Source organism: Geotrypetes seraphini, chromosome 2 (genome assembly GCF_902459505.1).
Source record: "Geotrypetes seraphini chromosome 2, aGeoSer1.1, whole genome shotgun sequence".
In the NCBI taxonomy this organism is placed as follows: domain Eukaryota; kingdom Metazoa; phylum Chordata; class Amphibia; order Gymnophiona; family Dermophiidae; genus Geotrypetes; species Geotrypetes seraphini.
The window spans coordinates 165,732,523-165,751,801 of record NC_047085.1 but is presented as its reverse complement, the minus strand read 5'-3'; the positions used below and the strand labels follow the sequence as shown (position 1 = coordinate 165,751,801).

The window sequence follows — 19,279 nt, the reverse complement described above, 5'->3', positions numbered from 1 at the left end:
GTGACCTATTTTGGATGCTGTCTCCAGCATCCTTGTATTCCCTTCTAGATCAGAACGGTTGGTTATGTTCTCTAGATCTCAAATTAGGTATGATTCTCTAAATTACTTATGTGCCTATAATATAGGCTTAAAACCCTGGTCTAAATTGTAGGTGCCTAATAGGCGGCTAAGTTGTAGTTAGGCATGATTATGTAATGGGTGCCTGTCTTTTTAGGCACCCAATTACAGAATCTGACCCAAAGTATCTATGGAGGTGAAATTTCAGCGCCATACGGCACCTTGAAACTCAATTTAAAACATTGTTGAAACAACATTTTTTATTGAGCTTGAGCACCTACTGGAACTTAAAAAAATTGGCAATGGTTAGGGAATCCGAGTCAAAATATCCTTGTGTCAAAACTAATTTGACTGCTTTTACCATGGACAGCAATCAATAATTATGTGATCCCTTAATGTACGGTATATTTCCATGTGATTGTAGGTAACATCTCACCATACTTATTAATTGCAGTAGTATCTTTTTTGTCACTTATGTGTGCACTAAATTATTCCGTTGAAAAGCCCCGTTTTGTTTGTTATTGTTTTTACTTATTAACCTTTAGTTCAATGTTCAAGTGGGTATATACAGCATCTGCACTGCTTCATTCTTGGGACTGTGCAAAGGCAATGCATAGTACAGAAATGTTCCTATAGCTGAATATAGCACATCATTTGAATATGCATGTGTTAGTCATTGCTTTACATATTCATAAACTTTAAATATAGCTTGTGTTATAAAATTGCCACAAAAAAGCTGCAGACCACAGCAAGATGAAACTACAGACATTTGCACCTGCTAAGGAGTGGTAAGGGTGTTGTATAAATGCAGATGGCAGTTTCTCACTGTTTGAGGTTACATTCAGTCTTTGTCTCCACTTAGTAGAAGCCAAATTTTAAATGTTTTGGGTGGATTTGCAAGGGAAAAATAAAAGGGACCTACATTAGATTTAGTGTTAACTTCTGATAATATTGCTAATGATAATTTGGAGAGGATAGAGATTGAACCTCTTTTGTGGAGTGATCATTATGCTGTCAGTTGGAATATAATGTTGGGTAATCAAGTTGATAAGAATAGTGGGTCAGCAAAGATAAGATATTGTAGGTCATTGCATTCTATTCAATTAAATGAGATATCTCCTTTTTACCTTAAGTTTCCCTCAGATTTTCTGGAAGCTATATTAGAGGATCAGGTAGATATTTGGAATAAGGTTTTATAGGAAATATTAGATGAACTAGCACCACTGAGAGAGAAAACCAAACATTCAAAATAAATGGTTTCATAAGGAATTGTGGTTACTTAGGAGACAGTTAAGAAGGGCAGAAAGAATTTTGAAAAAGAAAATAAATAGTTCAGCTTTAGGTCGGTGTAAGAATATCCAAAGCATTTTTAATAGGGAGATAAAGCAAAAAAAAGATTAGTTTCAACAGAAAATAAAAGATGCCAGAATTCTAACTAAACAACTATTTTCTATAATATCAGATTTAAAAAAGGTGGAGTCTAATAATAGAACTAGAACAATGCCAGAGTCAGATGTGCTAGCTGATTTTTTTTCTCTCAAAAGTTTTACTTTTAAGGTCAAGGGGAAAAAAATGAAACATCAAATAGTGTTGAGTTAGATAGGGATGAATCAAAAGATTATAGCATAAAAATAGGAAAATCAAACTGGTCAACTTTTCAACTGCCTACATTGACAAAACTAGAGAAACCTTTAAGTAAAATGCATGTTACTTTTTGTGAGTTAGATCGTATCCCATCACAATGGCTATCATGCTCTAGACATGGGCTTTGTTTTTAAATATAATACATAACAGTTTAAATAAGGGTGAGGTTCCAGTATGCTGGAAAAAGGCAGTTATTTAAACCTATTCTAAAGAACAATGATCTAGATATATTTAATGCAGCTAGTTATAGGCCAGTTTCAAATCTTTGCTTTTTAGCAAAACTGATAGAGCGAATAGTTTTAGAGCAGGGGTGTCAAAGTCCCTCCTCGAGGGTCGGAATCCAGTCGGGTTTTCTGGATTTCCCCAATGAATATGCATTGAAAGCAGTGCATGCAAATAGATCTCATGCAGATTCATTGGGGAAATCCTGAAAACCCGACTGGATTCTGGCCCTCGAGGACCGACTTTGACACCTGTGTTTTAGAGCAATTGGTCTCTCATATCGAGTCAACAAAGGTTCTAAATCAATACAGGCAGGATTTCGAACTATACACAGTACTGAGACAGTTTTAGCAGGTTTCCTTAGTGAAGTTCACTTTATCTTGGATCACGGGAATTTCGCAATGGTAATATCTTTAGATCTGAGCTCAGCATTTGATCTAGTTGACCATGAACTTCTATTGAGATTGCTCCATGAGATAGGTTTAATAGGAGTGGTTTGGGATTGATTTGCAGCCTTTCTCCGGGATTGTACTTTTAGAGTAGCTACGGATGGGTCAACATCCAGTGATAGATTATTGGACTGTGAGGTACCATAAGGCAGTGTTTTTCAACCGCTGTTCCGCGGCACACTAGTGTGCCGTGAGATGTTGCCTGGTGTGCCGTACGGTGCAGACACTGATTAGGCCTCAGGCCGGGACCTGCACGCGCTCCCATGAGACTCCCCCAGTCCCCGCTGCTGTTCAGTTTCGATCTTCTGCTCTGACGCAACCGGAAACAGGAAGTTGCAGCAGAGCAAAAGATTGAACACTGAGCAGCCGCGCGTGCGCGGCTCTTTGGGAAAGCGTGCATGTCGCCGAAAAACAAAACCTACAAACTAAGGTGAGGCGAAGGGAGAGAGCTGGCTAAACAGTAGGATCGATTGGGCAGGCGAGTGGTGGCTGCGGGGACCGTGCGATCGCTCGTGTTCCCGGCTCAAATTGGAAGGAGGGAGTGAAAGGGAAAAGGATTCTGGGCCAAGGGGATGAAGACGGAAAGAAAAACCCACAGCAGGAAAGAAAGGGAAGGACAGGCAGGTGAGCCAGATGCTAGAAGCAGGGGGGGGGGAAGAAAGAGAGAAAAAAGCTAGATGGGGTTGAAAAGAAGAGACACACTGGTATGGAAGAGGAAGATAGGGGAAATCTGGACACAGGAAGGTAACAGAAAGAGGGGAAATTATGTGCATGGGGCATAGGGACAGAGACATAAAGGGGACATGCCATGGGGATGGTATATGGACACAGGGGGGGCAATGACAGATACATAGGGGAGATATTAGAAATGGAGAAAATAGGAGCACAGAAGCGAGATGGTTTGTGGGGATGGGACAGGGACCGAGCTCGCAGGCTCCAGTGGCTTGCACAAATTACATTGTAACGTGCCATGAAAATAAGAGGGAGGAAGGTAGATAGAAAAGCCACGTGAGAGGAGCTGAAGGGTAATAGAAAGGAACAGATGGTAAAGGAGGGAGGGAAGGGTGGTGGTGGAAAGGAATAGGGCAGACATTGAAGGAGGGTGGAGAGGAACAGACCCCGAAGGGAAATGTGGAAGACAGAGTGGGAAGAAGACAGATGCCAGACTATGGGGGAGCGGAGGGAAGAAGATGGGTGCTAGACCAATTGGGGGGGGGGTGAAGGGAGAGGCACAGTAACAGCAAATGGAAGACGTAGAGAGAAGACACACAGTGGATGGAAGGAATTGAATGAGAAGATGTGGAAAGCAGAAACCAGACAACAAAGGTAGAAAAAAAAATTATATTTATTTATTTATTTTTTGCTTTAGGATAAAATAGTATATTAGTTGTGTTGATAAAAATTTATAAACAAAGCCCTGCCAGCTGAACATCTCTTTCTCTAGTTCAGCAGCAGGAACTTTGATTTATAAGAAAGGAATAAGCTAAATATTACAGTACTAAGGCTTATATGGATGCAGCGGGGACGGTGACGGGGCGGTGAAGGGAACGGCTGTTGACGAAGAGCTACGTGTGTGTCTTTCTTCGATTCCAGCCAGAATATCAGCTTTGTGTTCAGCCAAACAGGCCCAGGTTTCGCACTGAATAAAGTATTTTATAATTTTTCACTATTCTGTTTACTTAATATTTCATAATAAAGTAATTATAAAATACTTTCTTTGTGTTTATTTGATTCCTATTCAAGAGAATTACTTTATATATAGTCAATATAGGCACAGAGTTAAATTTTTTAACATTTTCTAATGGTGGTGTGCCTCGTGATTTTTTTCATGAAACAAGTGTGCCTTTGCCCAAAAAAGGTTGAAAAACACTGCCATAAGGCTCAGCCCATTCACCTATTTTGTTTAATATATTTTTGAGTCCTCTTGCAAGACAAATTCAGGAATTAGGAATCAGTACATATATCTATGCAGATGATATTCTGTTAGTATATGATTTATCCCCTTCAACATTGGATCTGAGCCCTCTTTTGAATGGTTTGTCTAGGATAAAAGAATTGTTGGGGGAACATGGACTCTGCATGTACAGAGTATCCTTGTTGGTTATTGATGCAATTTACTCGTGTGCTAGCTCTTTGCCCTTTACTACATAGTTAGTGGGCAGGGTTTATTTGCGCACATCATTGGCGGATGTTGAATGTGCTGCCCACAAAGCATATACACACAACAAGTGAGCTCTAAAGAAAGGGGGAGGGGTGGCTGCAGTTTACTTTGCTGGCCCGACTACTTGGACATTTTTAAAAAGAAATGATTTGTGACCGACACAGTGAATTATTTTTTTTGTGTAGCTAGACTATTGGACATTTATCGAACAGAACACGTTTTAAACCTGTGGGTTAAAACCACAGGCTCGGAATGCACATTTTACAGAATATAAAACAGGAATGAATTCTTACACATATGTAAAGTTATTTTACAGTTTTATTTTTAATTTTAATAGTTGTTTTATATGGGGTTGTAACTTCGATACTGATATTTCTGAGCAGGAGAGTCGGCAAGGATAGTAAGCGACTAGTCCTCTGCAGTCGCTTCTTTTCGGATCGGCAAACCCAATCAGTCTTCTGCTTAGTGAATCGATCACTTCCTACTTTTGCATGCCATTTCCCCTCATTTGCATGGGTGGATCGGATCGGATAGGAGATTGATCGGGAAGCTGTTTAGTGAATCGGGTCAGGGAACAATCGCAAAACCAGTAAAACTGGTTTTGCGATCGTCATCACAGGATCGATAAGTTTAGTGAATCTAGCTCTTAATCCTCACTCTCCCAGGTACATTAGTAGCTTGTTAGCCCACTGGGACAGATAGGGAGAATGCTTGAGTACCTGAATGGAAACCACTTAGGATTTAAATACTAAAATAAATAAATACTCTCTATATGAATAATGCCTTCTGTATATAATGTATTAACAGATAAGATAATATCATAGTCTTCTAGTAGAGGTGGTGAAAACAAAGACTGCATCTGAATTAAAAAAAACATGGGACGGGCACGTGGGATATCTTAGGGAGAGGAGCAGATAGCGGATGAGCCCAAGATTCCAGGTGTGCCATGAGACACTGGGGAGGAGGAGGAGGATGCCTGCTGACTGCCTACAGGATGTGCCTCACCCGGCAAGAGGCACATCCTGTAGGCAGGGAGCCGGCGCCAGGACCTTTCCGCGCTTCTTCCCTTCCAGAACCCCCCACTGGTAGCTCAGGGCCTCATCTGGAGGACCTTTGCGCATGCATGAATCTTGATGTGATGTCACACGTGTGTGATGTCATTGCATTGATGTCTGCACACTTCTGGATGCTCTCGATCCACAGCCACCAGTTTAGTGTGCTGTTGCTTCACAAAGATTGCAAGATACTGTTTTAACACATTAGAAATAGATCATACTGTTTTTCATATACTAATACATTGTTCCCTCGCGAATTTGCGGTTCACAAATTGTGGACTCACTAATTTTCAGTATGCTCCGACCTCCTCTTCCTGTGCTAAAGTCGGGCTAAACCAATCAGAAGCTCCTGATTGATGTAGCTTGACTTTAGTAACAGGAAGAGGTGGGTGGAGCATACTGCAAATTGATTTTCTGCACCCGCTGGCTTCCATAACAGATTCCTTATTTGGGTAAGAACACCTCCTGTTCTCCTGCTTTTGACAGTTTCAAAACTGCATTCACGGTTTTTAGGAATTTCTGGGTGTTCCTAGAACAGAACCCCTGCAAATTTCAGGGGAGTACTGTATAAGCCATCAGCAGACTTTTTCTTCTCCTCCTCCATCCAGTTTATTTTTATGTTAAGTCTCTTTTCAAATTTTCTCGCAGAGTATGAGGATGGCAGCCTATCATCTTGGATAAATAAGGAGAGATTTCAAGGATATCTTAATATTGATGGATTCACATTGTATGAGCTTGGCGATACAGGTAAACCTTCTTCCTGGATTTGACACTAACTCGGCTCAGTCCTTGTATGCAAGTGAATTCGTTGTTGAATATTTAATAGAAAAAAATTCATGTAATAACTTCCAAATTATTGAATAATGGAATCTTCTTTGTGCTTTACTGAGTGAAAGGGTAATTAGCATGCCTAATCTTAGGTGCTAAGAAGGTGCTTAGTTGGAGCCTCTTATAGAAAGAAAAGTGGGCACCTACTTTTCTTTATAGAATACTAGTGTACCAGGTAAAAATATGCACCTAAATTTTAGATGCAACCAGTTATACCAGCCATACATCACAGGAGCTATCCATACCCAGAATATCCTTGCGACACTTAATGTATAAATTTAAAATTGAAGCTGTACAGTCCAAGACTCTTACATTTCCTTATGAAGGACGATTCAGACCATTGGTTGCACTTTTTAGGCCACATAGAGCATTACGATCTGAGGAGAAGTACGATTGTAGCTGACAGGCTTCTCAGCAGTGCACTATGAGAGTACTAGGGGTCTCTTTTATCAAACTGCCTAGCAGTTTTTACCGCAGAGAGCCGCATTGAATGGCCTGCACTGCTCCCGATGCTCATAGGAACTCTGTGAGCATAGGGAGCACCACAGGCCATTCAGTGCAGCTCTCTGCGCTAAAAACTGCTAGGGCGGTTTGATAGAAGAGGCCCTAGGTCTTCCACTATCTCTTTCATTGAAGTAACACTGTGGAATAAGTTGACTGAACCACTAAGAGCTCTTGCAGATTTTCAGAAGTTTAAGAAACTCCTAAAAACTACACTACTCGTAGAAGCATTTCAATAAATGTCTATCCTGGGTTATGAATGTTCTTGTATTGATATATTGTTGAGTACAGGAAATATGGCTGATATGAAGGAATTGCTGTGTTTATTGTTTGTATAACATGTGTGATATATTTTTTTTATATGAATGGGGTTTTTTTGTTGTTTTTTTGTAAAGCCGCCTAGTTATAGGGGGTTAAGAAATCTTTTAAACAAAATAATGTGCAACCAAATTTCCCACCAACCGGACCTTCTTGATAAGGTCATCTGGCCAGATGAAGCCTGTTTCAAGTTGTCAGGCCATGTTAACATGCATAATTGTATATACTAGATGGATGAAAATCCTCATGCAAATATCACATCTCAACTGGATCAGCCAGGGGTCGATTGTCAAGCAAATGGTGTCATGGGGCCATTTTTTATCGATAGAAATATGAATGGTAAGAATTAACTAAGCATGTTGCGCATCATGGCTGTGCCACAACTTACCGGCCTGTTCTTTCAACAAGATGGGGCCACTCCTCATTTTGCTTTGACGGTACAAAGCTACCTTTTCCAGTGTTCCCGCTAAGCTGCGCTGGGGTGCGCTGGCGCACAAAATATTACCTCGCAGCGCACAAGTTTCTCGTCACAGCGCACACAGTGTAGAGCACAGTTCTTCAACCGCCGGTCCGCAAACAAAATCTTGCCGGTCCGCGAAGGATTCGGTCCCCGCCGCAACGAAAGGCCGGCGTCAGCTGACTTGCAACTTCCTGTTGCAGTCGCTGTGCCGGGACTCCTGCCTTCGCCGGGACTCCTGCCTCCCACCGCGTTTGCCTCCTGCCTTGTCTCCGCACCTCCAGACCAGCAGCGGCAGCTGTGTATGCTTTTAACTTCGGCACAGAGCTGCCCCTAATCAATAGTTTAGCACGGTTTCATAAGGCAGCCTCGGGGCCTTTGCTAGGCCGGCCCACATTGCATCATCGAAGCGGGCCGGCTATCAAAGGCCCCGAGGCTGCCTCATGAAACCGCGCTAAACTATTGATTAGGGGCAGCTCTGTGCCGAAGTTAAAAGCATACAGAGCTGCCGCTGCTGGTCTGAACTCTTGGGCCGCTGAAGGAGGGCAAAAAGCAGCTGTCCTGGAGGTTTCCCTTCCTCTCGCCTTTACAGGTTCCTTTTTTCCACCTTTTTTTTTTTCCTTCAAACGGCAACGGGCCCCAGCATCGACATCAATCAAGTAAGTTCCACTGTCAATCAAGCGGTTCTGCTCGGCCAAAGCTTCCCCTGTGACATGAGCCACCCTCAGGGGAAAGAAAGTGACCCACAAAGGTGAGGGGAAGGGGGGCAGATGATGGAAGTTGGGGGGGGGGGGAGAGAGAGAGAGAGAGAGAAGGGGCAGATGATGGAATGGAGGAGATGAGAGAGAGAGAGAAGGGGACAGATGATGGAAGTGAGAAGAAGGGAGAGAGAGCAGAAGGCAGATGGATGTCAGTTGAGAAGGGAGAGCAGATGCTGAATGGAAGTGGGGAAAGAACACATACTGGATGGAAGGAGGAGATAAATAAAGGGGGAAGAAAATAGTAAGATAATGGAGGGGTGAGGGAAAGGGGTGACAAGCTGTGTGTAGACACAGTGAAAAGAGGGAAACGGGACTAAATAGTAAGAAAGAATTTAATTTAGATGGAGGCAGAAAATAGAGAAGGAAGACCAGAGAAGAAAAGGGAAGAGAGAGCAGAGAATGATCAGATCTGAGTGGAGGAAATGAGAAGAGAGATATGCTAAAAACCACAGGGGGGAGGGAAGGATAGAGATGCCAGACCATGAGGGGAACAGAAGGAAGATGATGGATGCTAGACCAAATTGGGGGGGGGGGCAGGAGGAGAGATGGCAGGGAAAGACAGACAGTGAATGGAAGGGGCAGATGCTGGACTGAAGAGACAGAGAAGGTTATCATGCTGCTGTACCGGGCCATGGTACGCCCTCACCTGGAGTACTGCGTCCAGCACTGGTACTTTAAGAAGGACACGGTACTACTCGAAAGGATCCAGAGAAGAGCAACTAAAATGGTTAAGGGGCTGGAGGAGTTGCCGTACAGCGAAAGATTAGAGAAACTGGGCCTCTTCTCCCTTGAGCAGAGGAGATTGAGAGGGGACATGATAGAAACATTCAAGGTACTGAAGGGAATAGACTTAGTAGCTAAGGCAGGGAGAACGAGAGGGCACTCTCTAAAGTTGAAAGGGGATAGATTCCATACAAACGTAAGGAAGTTCTGTGGTAGAAAGCAACATATTTATTTGGCTCATAACTTGCTGGCGCCCGATATTTTTAGCTCACAGTGAAAAAAGTTTGCTCACAACACCCGCCCGCTTAGAGGGAACACTGCTCCCCACAGCGTTGAATTGGATGACGTGGCAGCATTCACTGGCCACCACGTTCACCTAGCCTGACACCTAGGGACTTCTTTTATGTGGTGTAGTAAAATAGAAGGTTTTTGAGAGGAAGCCCCACACAGTGGATCACTTGAAGCAGTTCTTCTCCCAAGCATTTATGGTCTTTGATGCTATTCGAAATTTGTGTTACTGTGTGTCACAGCGTACCAAGAATGTTACAACGTTGATGGGTGGGCCAAAAGTAGGCATACAGTATTTAATCATTATTTCTTTTTATTTTACAGGTATTGAATAAGTTATGATAGAGTACTGATCGGGTCATGTTTGGTTTGTTTAGTGCTTGAAATGTCCTCAACATTGCAACATTTCTGAAACCTATCACATGCACTGTGACACACATTAACATACAAATTGTGGTTAACATCAGTGTCCATAAATATATATACTTATATTTTATTAAGCACATACCCCTTCCTATACTAACGCGTACATAAGAACATAAGAACATAAGCAGTGCCTCCGCTGGGTCAGACCAGAGGTCCATTGTGCCCAGCAGTCCGCACACGCGGTGGCCCAACAGGTCCAGGACCTGGACTGTAATCCTCTATCTATACCCCTCTATCCCCTTTTCCAACAGGAAATTGTCCAATCCTTTCTTGAACCCCAGTACCGTACTCTGCCCTATTACGTCCTCTGGAAGCGCATTCCAGGTGTCCACCACACGTTGGGTAAAGAAGAACTTCCTAGCATTCGTTCTGAATCTGTCCCCTTTCAACTTTTCCGAGTGCCCTCTTGTTCTTTTATTATTCGAAAGTTTGAAGAATCTGTCCCTCTCCACTCTCTCTATGCCCTTCATGATCTTGTAAGTCTCTATCATATCCCCTCTAAGTCTCCTCTTCTCCAGGGAAAAGAGTCCCAGTTTTTCTAATCTCTCAGCGTATGAAAGGTTTTCTATCCCTTTTATTAGACGTGTCGCTCTTCTCTGAACCCTCTCGAGTAACGCCATATCTTTCTTAAGGTACGGCGACCAATATTGGACGCAGTACTCCAGATGAGGACGCACCATCGCCCGATACAACGGCAGGATAACTTCTTTTGTTCTGGTTGTAATACCCTTCTTGATTATGCCTAGCATTCTATTCGCCTTCTTAGCGGCCGCTGCGCACTGTGCCGTCGGCTTCATTGTCATGTCCACCATTACCCCCAAGTCCCTTTCTTGGGTACTCTCCTTCAATAATATCCCTCCCATCGTATAGCTGCACCTTGGGTTTCTGCTACCCACATGTAGTACTTTACATTTCTCAACGTTGAACTTCATCTGCCATTCCCCTAGTTTGTTCAAGTCTCTTTGCAATTCTTCGCAGTCCTCTTTAGTCCGAGCTCCACTAAATAGTTTTGTGTCATCCGCAAATTTTATTATCTCACACTTCGTCCCTGTTTCTAGATCATTTATGAATATATTAAATAGCAGCGGCCCAAGCACCGAGCCCTGCGGGACACCCATTGACATACTCCAGTCCGAGTAGTAGCCCTTCACTCCCACCCTCTGTTTCCTACCCACTAACCAGTTTCTGATCCATCTATGTACATCTCCTTCCACCCCATGGTTCTTCAGTTTTCGAAGTAGGCGTTCGTGGGGTACTTTGTCAAAGGCTTTTTGGAAGTCTGGATATATGATGTCTATGGGGTCACCTCTGTCCATCCGTTTGTTAATTCCTTCGAAGAAGTGCAATAAGTTAGTTAGGCACGATCTCCCCTTGCTGAAACCATGTTGACTGGTTGTCAGAAGTTTGTTTATTTCAAAATGTTCATCAATGTTGTCTTTTATTAGTGCTTCCACCATTTTACCTGGAACTGAGGTCAGACTCACTGGTCTGTAGTTGCCTGGGTCACCTCTTGATCCCTTTTTAAAGATGGGCGTAACATTGGCTATCTTCCAGTCCTCTGGGATCATGCCTGTTTTCAGGGATAGATTGCAAATTTGCTGCAGTAGTTCCGCTATCTCCTCCTTTAGTTCCTTCAGAACCCTAGGATGGATTCCGTCCGGACCCGGGGATTTGTCAGTTTTTAGTTTTTCTAGCTGCCTGCGTACGTCTTCCAGGCTCACTTCCATGGATGTTAATTTTTCTGCTTGATCTCCCTTGAAGATTTGCTCAGGTTCCGGTATGTTGGATTTGTCTTCATTTGTAAACACAGACGAAAAGAACATGTTAAGTCTTTCTACTACTTCTTTCTCTTCCTTCACCACTCCCTTCCTGTCTCCCTCGTCCAGCGGTCCCACCTCCTCCCTGGCTGGCTGCTTCCCTCTAACATATCTAAAGAAAGGTTTGAAATTTCGAGCTTCCCTGGCTAGCCTCTCTTCATACTCTCACGCGTAGCGTGGGTTTTAGCGCCAGCAGTGGCGGTAATTGCTCCAACGCTCATAGAATTCCTATGAGTGTTGGAGCAGTTGCTGTTGGCGCTAAAACCTGTGCTATACATTAGTAAAGGAGGAGGATAGTTTGAAAAGCAGCTGCTGTAATTTGTTTCAGTTTTCTTTCCCAATGCTAGGATTATCCCCTCGGTGATGTATTGACTCTACCTGTAAGGTTGAAGCACAGAGTGGTGCACACTACCCCCCTACTCCCTTTTGAAGGAAAAGGGGATTGAAGGGTATAGATAGAGGATTACTATACAGGTCTTGGACCTGATGGGCCGCTGCGCGAGCGGACTGCTGGGCGTGATGGACCTCTGGTCTGACCCAGCAGAGGCAATGCTTATGTTCGTATGTTTACAAAACCGTAGTGTGTTTTTTTGTGTCTGCTGTGGCAGTAGCAACTCTGATGCTCATAGGAATTCTATGAGCGTTGGAGCTGTTATCACCTCAGTTGGTACTAAAAACTGTGCTACAGTTTTGTTAAAAAAAAAAAAAAAAAAACGGGGGGAGGGGGGGGTAGTGCGTTTATAATTTTCTTAGCCTTTTTTGTGTGTCTATGAGGAGGGTAGTCTGTGCTTTAAATCTAGGAGAACTTAGAAAACCATATATAATGACCAGATTTTTCTCAGAGCTGTGTGACTAAGAGGATAAGCTTTTTTTTTTTTTTTTCCTTCATATTCTGTGGTATTAAATGTGTCTCTAGAAGTAAAAGTTCTGAAAGTGTTTCATTTTTTTACAAATGGCCCCTGGGAATGGAACAATCTTCCAGGATACATTTGCCAGCAGCAAAATATTCAGAACTTTAGGAAACTGCTGAAAAGACATCTGCTCTGTAAAATGAAATGTAGGGTCTGAGTTTGATTGAGGGTGAAGGAATGATGACTCTTGAGTGCTGGTCACAGAGGTGTTCAATGGTCTGGTTTGTTTTATTTGGTTTATTGATGTCTGTTATTGAGGCATCTTGTATGACTTATGGAATTTAATATTTTGATGTATGTGTGGGTTTGGCCAGTTTTGGCCTTAAATGAAATTAGTTGTTGATTCGACATGTATGTTATATGTAATTTGATTTGATATGTAAGTATTTAATTTGTTATAGTGTGTCTTTGAAGTGTTTTGTACGATAAATGTAAATCTTATTTTGTATGTTAATATGTTACTCGCCCTGGATAAGGGCGGGTGAGAAATTAAAAAAAAACAAAACCCAAAGATCAACAAAGCCAATAATCATCAAAAAGGAGAGTCTCTTACAAACCAATGGTTCCTATGGTTCAGTAGATGCAGCTGGAGCAAGTTCACTCAAGGTTGTTTTTGGTTGCAGGTTGAGTTATGTGGAATGATCTTCCATTGCATTTTTGGCACTCCACTTCTCTTTTTCATTTCAGGAAGTATTTGAAGACATATTTGTTCCAGCAGGCATTTTTAGCTGAGGGATTTGGGATTGGTGGATAGTTGTTTTTTTATTGTGTATTTTAAGACATTTTTGTTTAATTTGATATGATTGTTTGTCTTGCTTTTATGAGTATTTTATTGTTACCCACATAGATTTTTGTGATATGCGGGTTACAAGTTTGCATTTTTGTATGATTTGTAAGCTATAATTGTGGCAGGAATTTCTAGTACTTCAGGCTCTTTAAGAATATGCAAGCCTTTTTTTGTTGTCCTTCCTTCCCGGAAGCTTCAGTCATTGGTGTGTTCTCTTTATTTCTCATTCCCTTTTCTGTTAAAGAAAAATTAATGAAGAGGACAGAGCCTGAAAAGGGTCAGATTGTATTATATGCTACAACTGCTTTTGAAAGGTGTATGAATGCCATTTACTCAAGACTGCAGAAATATGTGCACTCTTTCTGTCCTATTCTCCAGAATATTGATTGAAATTTTTATTCTTATTCACTGGTCATCACAAATATCGAGGGAGGGAGAGGCTGCATGCTTCTCCCAGTTTTACATTGGCATACAGGATGTATTGTAAAAGATATGCAGAATTATGATAGATTACATGGTTTTTAGGCAGAAGAAAATATCATTTTTAATATATTTTTTCCTGAAATAAATTGCACTTTATCACAGCAGGTGGGAAGAATTTGCTACAGTACAGCTTAAACCATTTAGACAAATGTCTGCTGAGGGAATAGAGTTGTTAGAAAGAATATTTAGAGTTGGCTCATGCATAAACCACAGGAAACAAATAAAGGCCTAGTAAAAGAACAAATGTGTTAACCAACTAATTTTGTAGCATGGTACCAATTGGAATATAATGCAGAGGAAAGATGTAATTAAAGAATATTGCACAATTAGGAATAGCTCCTTAGCCTTTGAAATGTAATTCATCAACCCTTTTGCATCATCTCGTATACACTGGTAAATTTGTACTGTACTGAACACTAATCGGTAGATGAGTTACTTTACAGATATGTGGTCTAGGGCAATGGTCCCCAACCCTTTCCTGGAGGACCACCAGGCTAATCGGGTTTTTAGGATAGCCCTAATGAATATGCATGGAGCAGATTTGCATGCCTGTCACTTCCATTATATGCATATCTCTCTCATGCATATTCATTAGTGCTAGCCTGAAAACCCAATTGGCCTGGTGGTCCTCCAGGACAGGGTTGGGGACCACTGGTCTAGGGCAACACTTCCCAGCCCTATCCTGGTGGCCTACATATCCAGTCTATTTTTCAGCAGTATGCATGAGATAAACTTGTATACATTAGAGATTTTGTCTCATGCATATTCATTTTAGCAATCCTGAAAACCAAACTGGATATGTGTTCTTCATGGACAGGTTTGGGAAACAGAGATTTAAAGGAGAAGTTACTAAGCTGCAGTACTTCTTATTAGTTGGCTACAGGTTAGTAACTCCTGTGGAAATGAATATTGCAGCTTGTGATCAATTTTGTAAGCTGAGTTATTCTGCTTGCCACATGGCCCGATGCTCCCAGATGTCTCTTCTTTCCCATTATCCCTCTGTTAAGGTTCCACCCCTCCTTTGTACATACCATACTTCTATTCTGATTCCATCCTCTCTGGGTTGACTGTCTGAGTTCCTGGTGGTGTAGAGCAACTGAGGTTGGATTTATCCCCAGTCACTCCTATACCTGATGGTGCTGGGTTTGAAATAGGGAAAGTGGTCCCTAGCAGTAGACTTGCATTCTTGTAAGAACAACACTTGGGGTCACCAGTGCCATTTTGAACCTGGCACAAGTAGGATAAGAATGACTGGGAATTGCTCCTGTCCCGGATTCCCCAGACCACCAGAGATTGACTGAGGAAGGCCTAAAAGATATCTCATATGTGTTTTGTGTACAGTGTTGCTTAGGCCTAATTGTACTAGAAGTAGTGGAGACTGAGGGAGTGGGACTTCAGGAATGGGGTCTAGGAAAGGGTCTGGGGTCTTAAAGTATGATGTGTTCCATAAGGGAAGGGGGAGGGATCTTTGCAGAGTGGGAGAGGAACCTTTTGAGCACACTATTTGTATAATTCTATCCCGTTAAAGATGGCTTTCCATAAGTGGGCATGCACAACTTATAGCAGCTATGGAGAGCCTACCCAGCTTGTAACTCTAAATAATGAGTTCTGACCCACAGTTTGGGAAGCTAAAGTATTCACTAAGTTGCAAATGTATGTAGGCGACATACCCATGTCCCATCCATGCTTCACCCAGTTGTGCAACCCCTTGCATTTATGTACTATGGTATTAACGCACTTCATTACAGAATAGTGTTTGGTACCACTTATGATGTAAGGTCTGCATAATTATGTATGCGTCATTAATGAATAGGGCATAATGCTATTAGAAAACAGATGGTACAAAAACTAAGAATGTTTTAATGCCTCTGTATCGCTCCATAGTGCAATCTCACCTTGAGCATTATGTTCAGTTCTGGTTGCCGTATCTCAAAAAAGATATAGCAGATTAGAAAAGTTTCAAAGAATAGTGACCAAGATGATAAAGAGGATGGAACTCCTCTCGTATGAGGAAAGACTAAAGAGGTTAGGGCTCTTAAACTTGGAAAAGAGATGGCTAAGGGGAGATATGATTGAAGTCTACAAAATTCTGAGTGGTGTAGAACAGGTACAAGTGGATCGATTTTTCACTCCATCAAAAATAACAAAGACTAGGGGACACTCAATGAAGTTACAGGGAAATACTTTTAAAACCAATAGGAGGAAATATTTTTTTTTTCACTCAGAGATTAGTTAAACACTGGAATGCATTGCCAGAGGATGTGGTAAGAGCAGTTAATTTAGCTAGTTTTAAAAAAGGTTTGGACAAGTTCCTGGAAAAAAAAAGCCCATAGTCTGCTATTGAGATATGGGGGAAGCCACTCTGAGTGAGTAGAGATGGAAAGATCCATAATGGAATTGGATCCTTGACACTCAGTTGAAGTAGAAGGAAGCCCTGGATCAGTAACATGGAATGTTGCTACTCTTTGGGCTTTTGCCAGGTACTTGTGACCTGGATTGGACACCGTGAAGATGGGCTACTGGGCTTAGATGGACCATTGCTCTGACCCAGTAAGGCTATTATGTTCTTATGCATCCAAGGTGTGCATGATTGTACATGTTCTTTTATAAAATTGCCCTTCATATATTATTCCTTTAAAGTATATCAATAATTACCTCTTTTAGTAAGAAAAGGTTATATTCTTTACTTTTACCTTTATACTGTATACTTTTAGTTTTCATTGAGTTAAATACAGTTATGTAAAATATATTGTATGTACTCGAATATAAGCCTAGATTTTGGGGTGAAAAAATGGCCGGGGTTTCAGTTTATATTTGAGTCTTCAACATCTCGGATCCATCGCGGGCCTTTCCTCAGGCCTACCTTAAGCCCTTCTGGTCCAGTGGTGAGCAAGAGTGATCCTCCTATGCTCCCACCCTGTGCAGTCTCACTACTCAAAATGGCTGACGTGAGTTCCCACAGTGGTTGTTTATGTACCATCTTTTCATGAAGAGATTCATCCAAGGTGGTTACAATACATTGAATAGTAATCAGGTACTCTTTGTTATATTCACCACCTGTCCCTGCAGGCTCACAATCTAACTGTGATACCTGGAACAATGGAAGGATTAAAGTAATTTGCCCAGAGTCACAAGGAGTAGGTTGGGATTGAACTCACAACCTCAGGATGCTGAGGCAGCAGTTCTAACCACTAGGCCATTCACTCCCACAGTAACCTCACAAAACTGACATGAGTTTGGTTTATATTTGAGTCAATCTTTTTTCCCCCTTTTTGGGAGGAAAAATGTTATCTCCTGTTAAATTTGGATAGGTTTATATTCAAGTATATATGGTACTTAGTACTTATTCACAGGTATTAAGAGGTGTGTTCCTCTTTAGAGAAATCATGTAACTTATGTTCAAACATTTTAAATAAAATATTTCTTCTTTCATTGATTGATTGTTGTACCTGTAAGTTACTTTCCCATTAGCTAGGTGTAAGCAAGAGGTAGAGTGCATTTCAAATACTTCCTGAAGTGAAATTATATTTTGGCATAGTATGGTGTGTATGGTGACTATTGGATTTATGAGGTGGTAATCTGAAGCTATAATGAAATTTATTTTGCTTTCATCTGAGAGTTGACTTCCTGATATTTTAATTTTTTTAATTTAGGTGATTATTTAGAGCCTTGAGTATTTTACTGTCATGTGTTTAGATTTATTCCCTTGCCCCTTTGCATTGAACTTCTCTGGTAAATAACTAACAAATTAGCTATATTTCAGTTTCATATATAATAATAGTTTGTTCTTGCATTTGATTACTGGAGTCTAATTAAAATGTTTCCTCAGGAGATATTTGTTCACCTCATATGCTGAAGAGTATGGGGACAATGGTATTATCCTTGATTACAGGCTTGGTGAATTAAATCTTGAGACAGGAAGTGCTTCCAAACCCATTGAAGGCAGCAACTGTACAACTAGTAATTACTGCTAATACTATTAATTATTTCTAGAGCAAGACACACTATGGAACATGAGGTTGTTGCTGGCCAGACATTACGATTGATATCCTGCAAACAACAGTTGGATAGGCTGGAGTGAGCTTGGACTGCAACTTCAGCATTTGGAACCTAGGACAATACTAGACAATACAGTCTATGGCCCAGAAATATCAAAGAAGAGACAGGTTAATCAAATCATGTATTTTTTAAATCAGTATCACTTATGGGCAGACTGGATGGACCACTCAGGTCTTTATCTGCCTTCATTTACTATATTACTACCAGACTTACACAGCACTGTACAGAGTCACTTGAGCGAGCTTAAAATCTAAAAAACCAAGACAAACAGGATGCTAGTGTAGGGGTTACAGTTAGAGGGGATGGTTAAAGCTGCTGACTAGGGTGGTGAGCAGAAGGGAGTAGAGTTATGAGTTGAAGGCTATCTTGCAAAACTGGGTTTTCAGCCTAATTTTGGACAAGGTAAGAGTCCTATAGCTCCAAGAAAAATTGACTGTTTATACAAAATACAATCATGTCCGTACTTTGATAATCCACAATTGCAGCACCAGTCTTTACTGGTTGAATCCATTCTTAAGAAATCCTCCAGTAGAAGAAGCTGTGCTCAACACGACTCGCTTATGAGCTTTCTTACCACAGCAAAAACAAAACACCTTTCTTCAACTTTGCAATCGTGTCCATTCTGCAACACATCTCAGCAAGACAAATTATGCATCTCATGGGTCACATGGCATTCACAGTTCATGTCACTCCCTTTGCTTCATCTCAGATCAGCTCAATGAAACCTGACATCCCAGTGGTGTCAGGCCATGGATTCCTTATCCCAACAGATCAAAGTCACCTCTTTTCTTTGTCAATCTATCCAGAGGTTTGCTGCACATCCCTCTACATCAGAAAATACTTACAACAGGCACCTCCATGTATGTATGGGGAGCTCAATTGGATGGCCTCCGGACTCAGGGATTGTAGTCTGCTCGAAAGAAAGCATTTCATATCAACTTGTTAGAACTGTGTGCAATTCACAATGCTCTCAAGACACTTCAGGATCGTTTTTTTCAACCAAGTCCTCCTTGTTCGAACAGACAATCAAGTAGCTAGGGGGAACGTATATCTTCCTCTTTGTCAAGAAGCCATTCATATTGGAACTGGGCAATTCTTTGGAATATATTTCTCAAAGTAATCTATGTACAAGAAAAACAGAATACCCTGGCCGACAAGTTCAGCAAATATTTTTCAGCTCCCAACTCCAAAATCTTGAGCCATATTTTCTTGTTTTGGGGGACTCCTCAGATTAACCTCTTTGCATCTCCCCACAACCAGACTACTCTCCTCATCTGAACGCAGATGCAATTCTTCTGGATTAGACACACATGTTCCTGCATGCATTTCAAC

The 19,279-nt window shown here is 41.5% G+C and overlaps 1 protein-coding gene across 1 annotated transcript in view; it reads left to right on the top strand.

The window, feature by feature from the left end:
* TMX3 (thioredoxin related transmembrane protein 3) overlaps nt 1-19,279 on the top strand; it is a 201,550-nt gene that overhangs the window by 131,486 nt on the left and 50,785 nt on the right. The window contains exon 10 of the mRNA XM_033934242.1: nt 6,237-6,335. Coding sequence (XP_033790133.1) covers nt 6,237-6,335 — 99 coding nt within the window. The remainder of the gene's footprint in view (nt 1-6,236; nt 6,336-19,279) is intronic.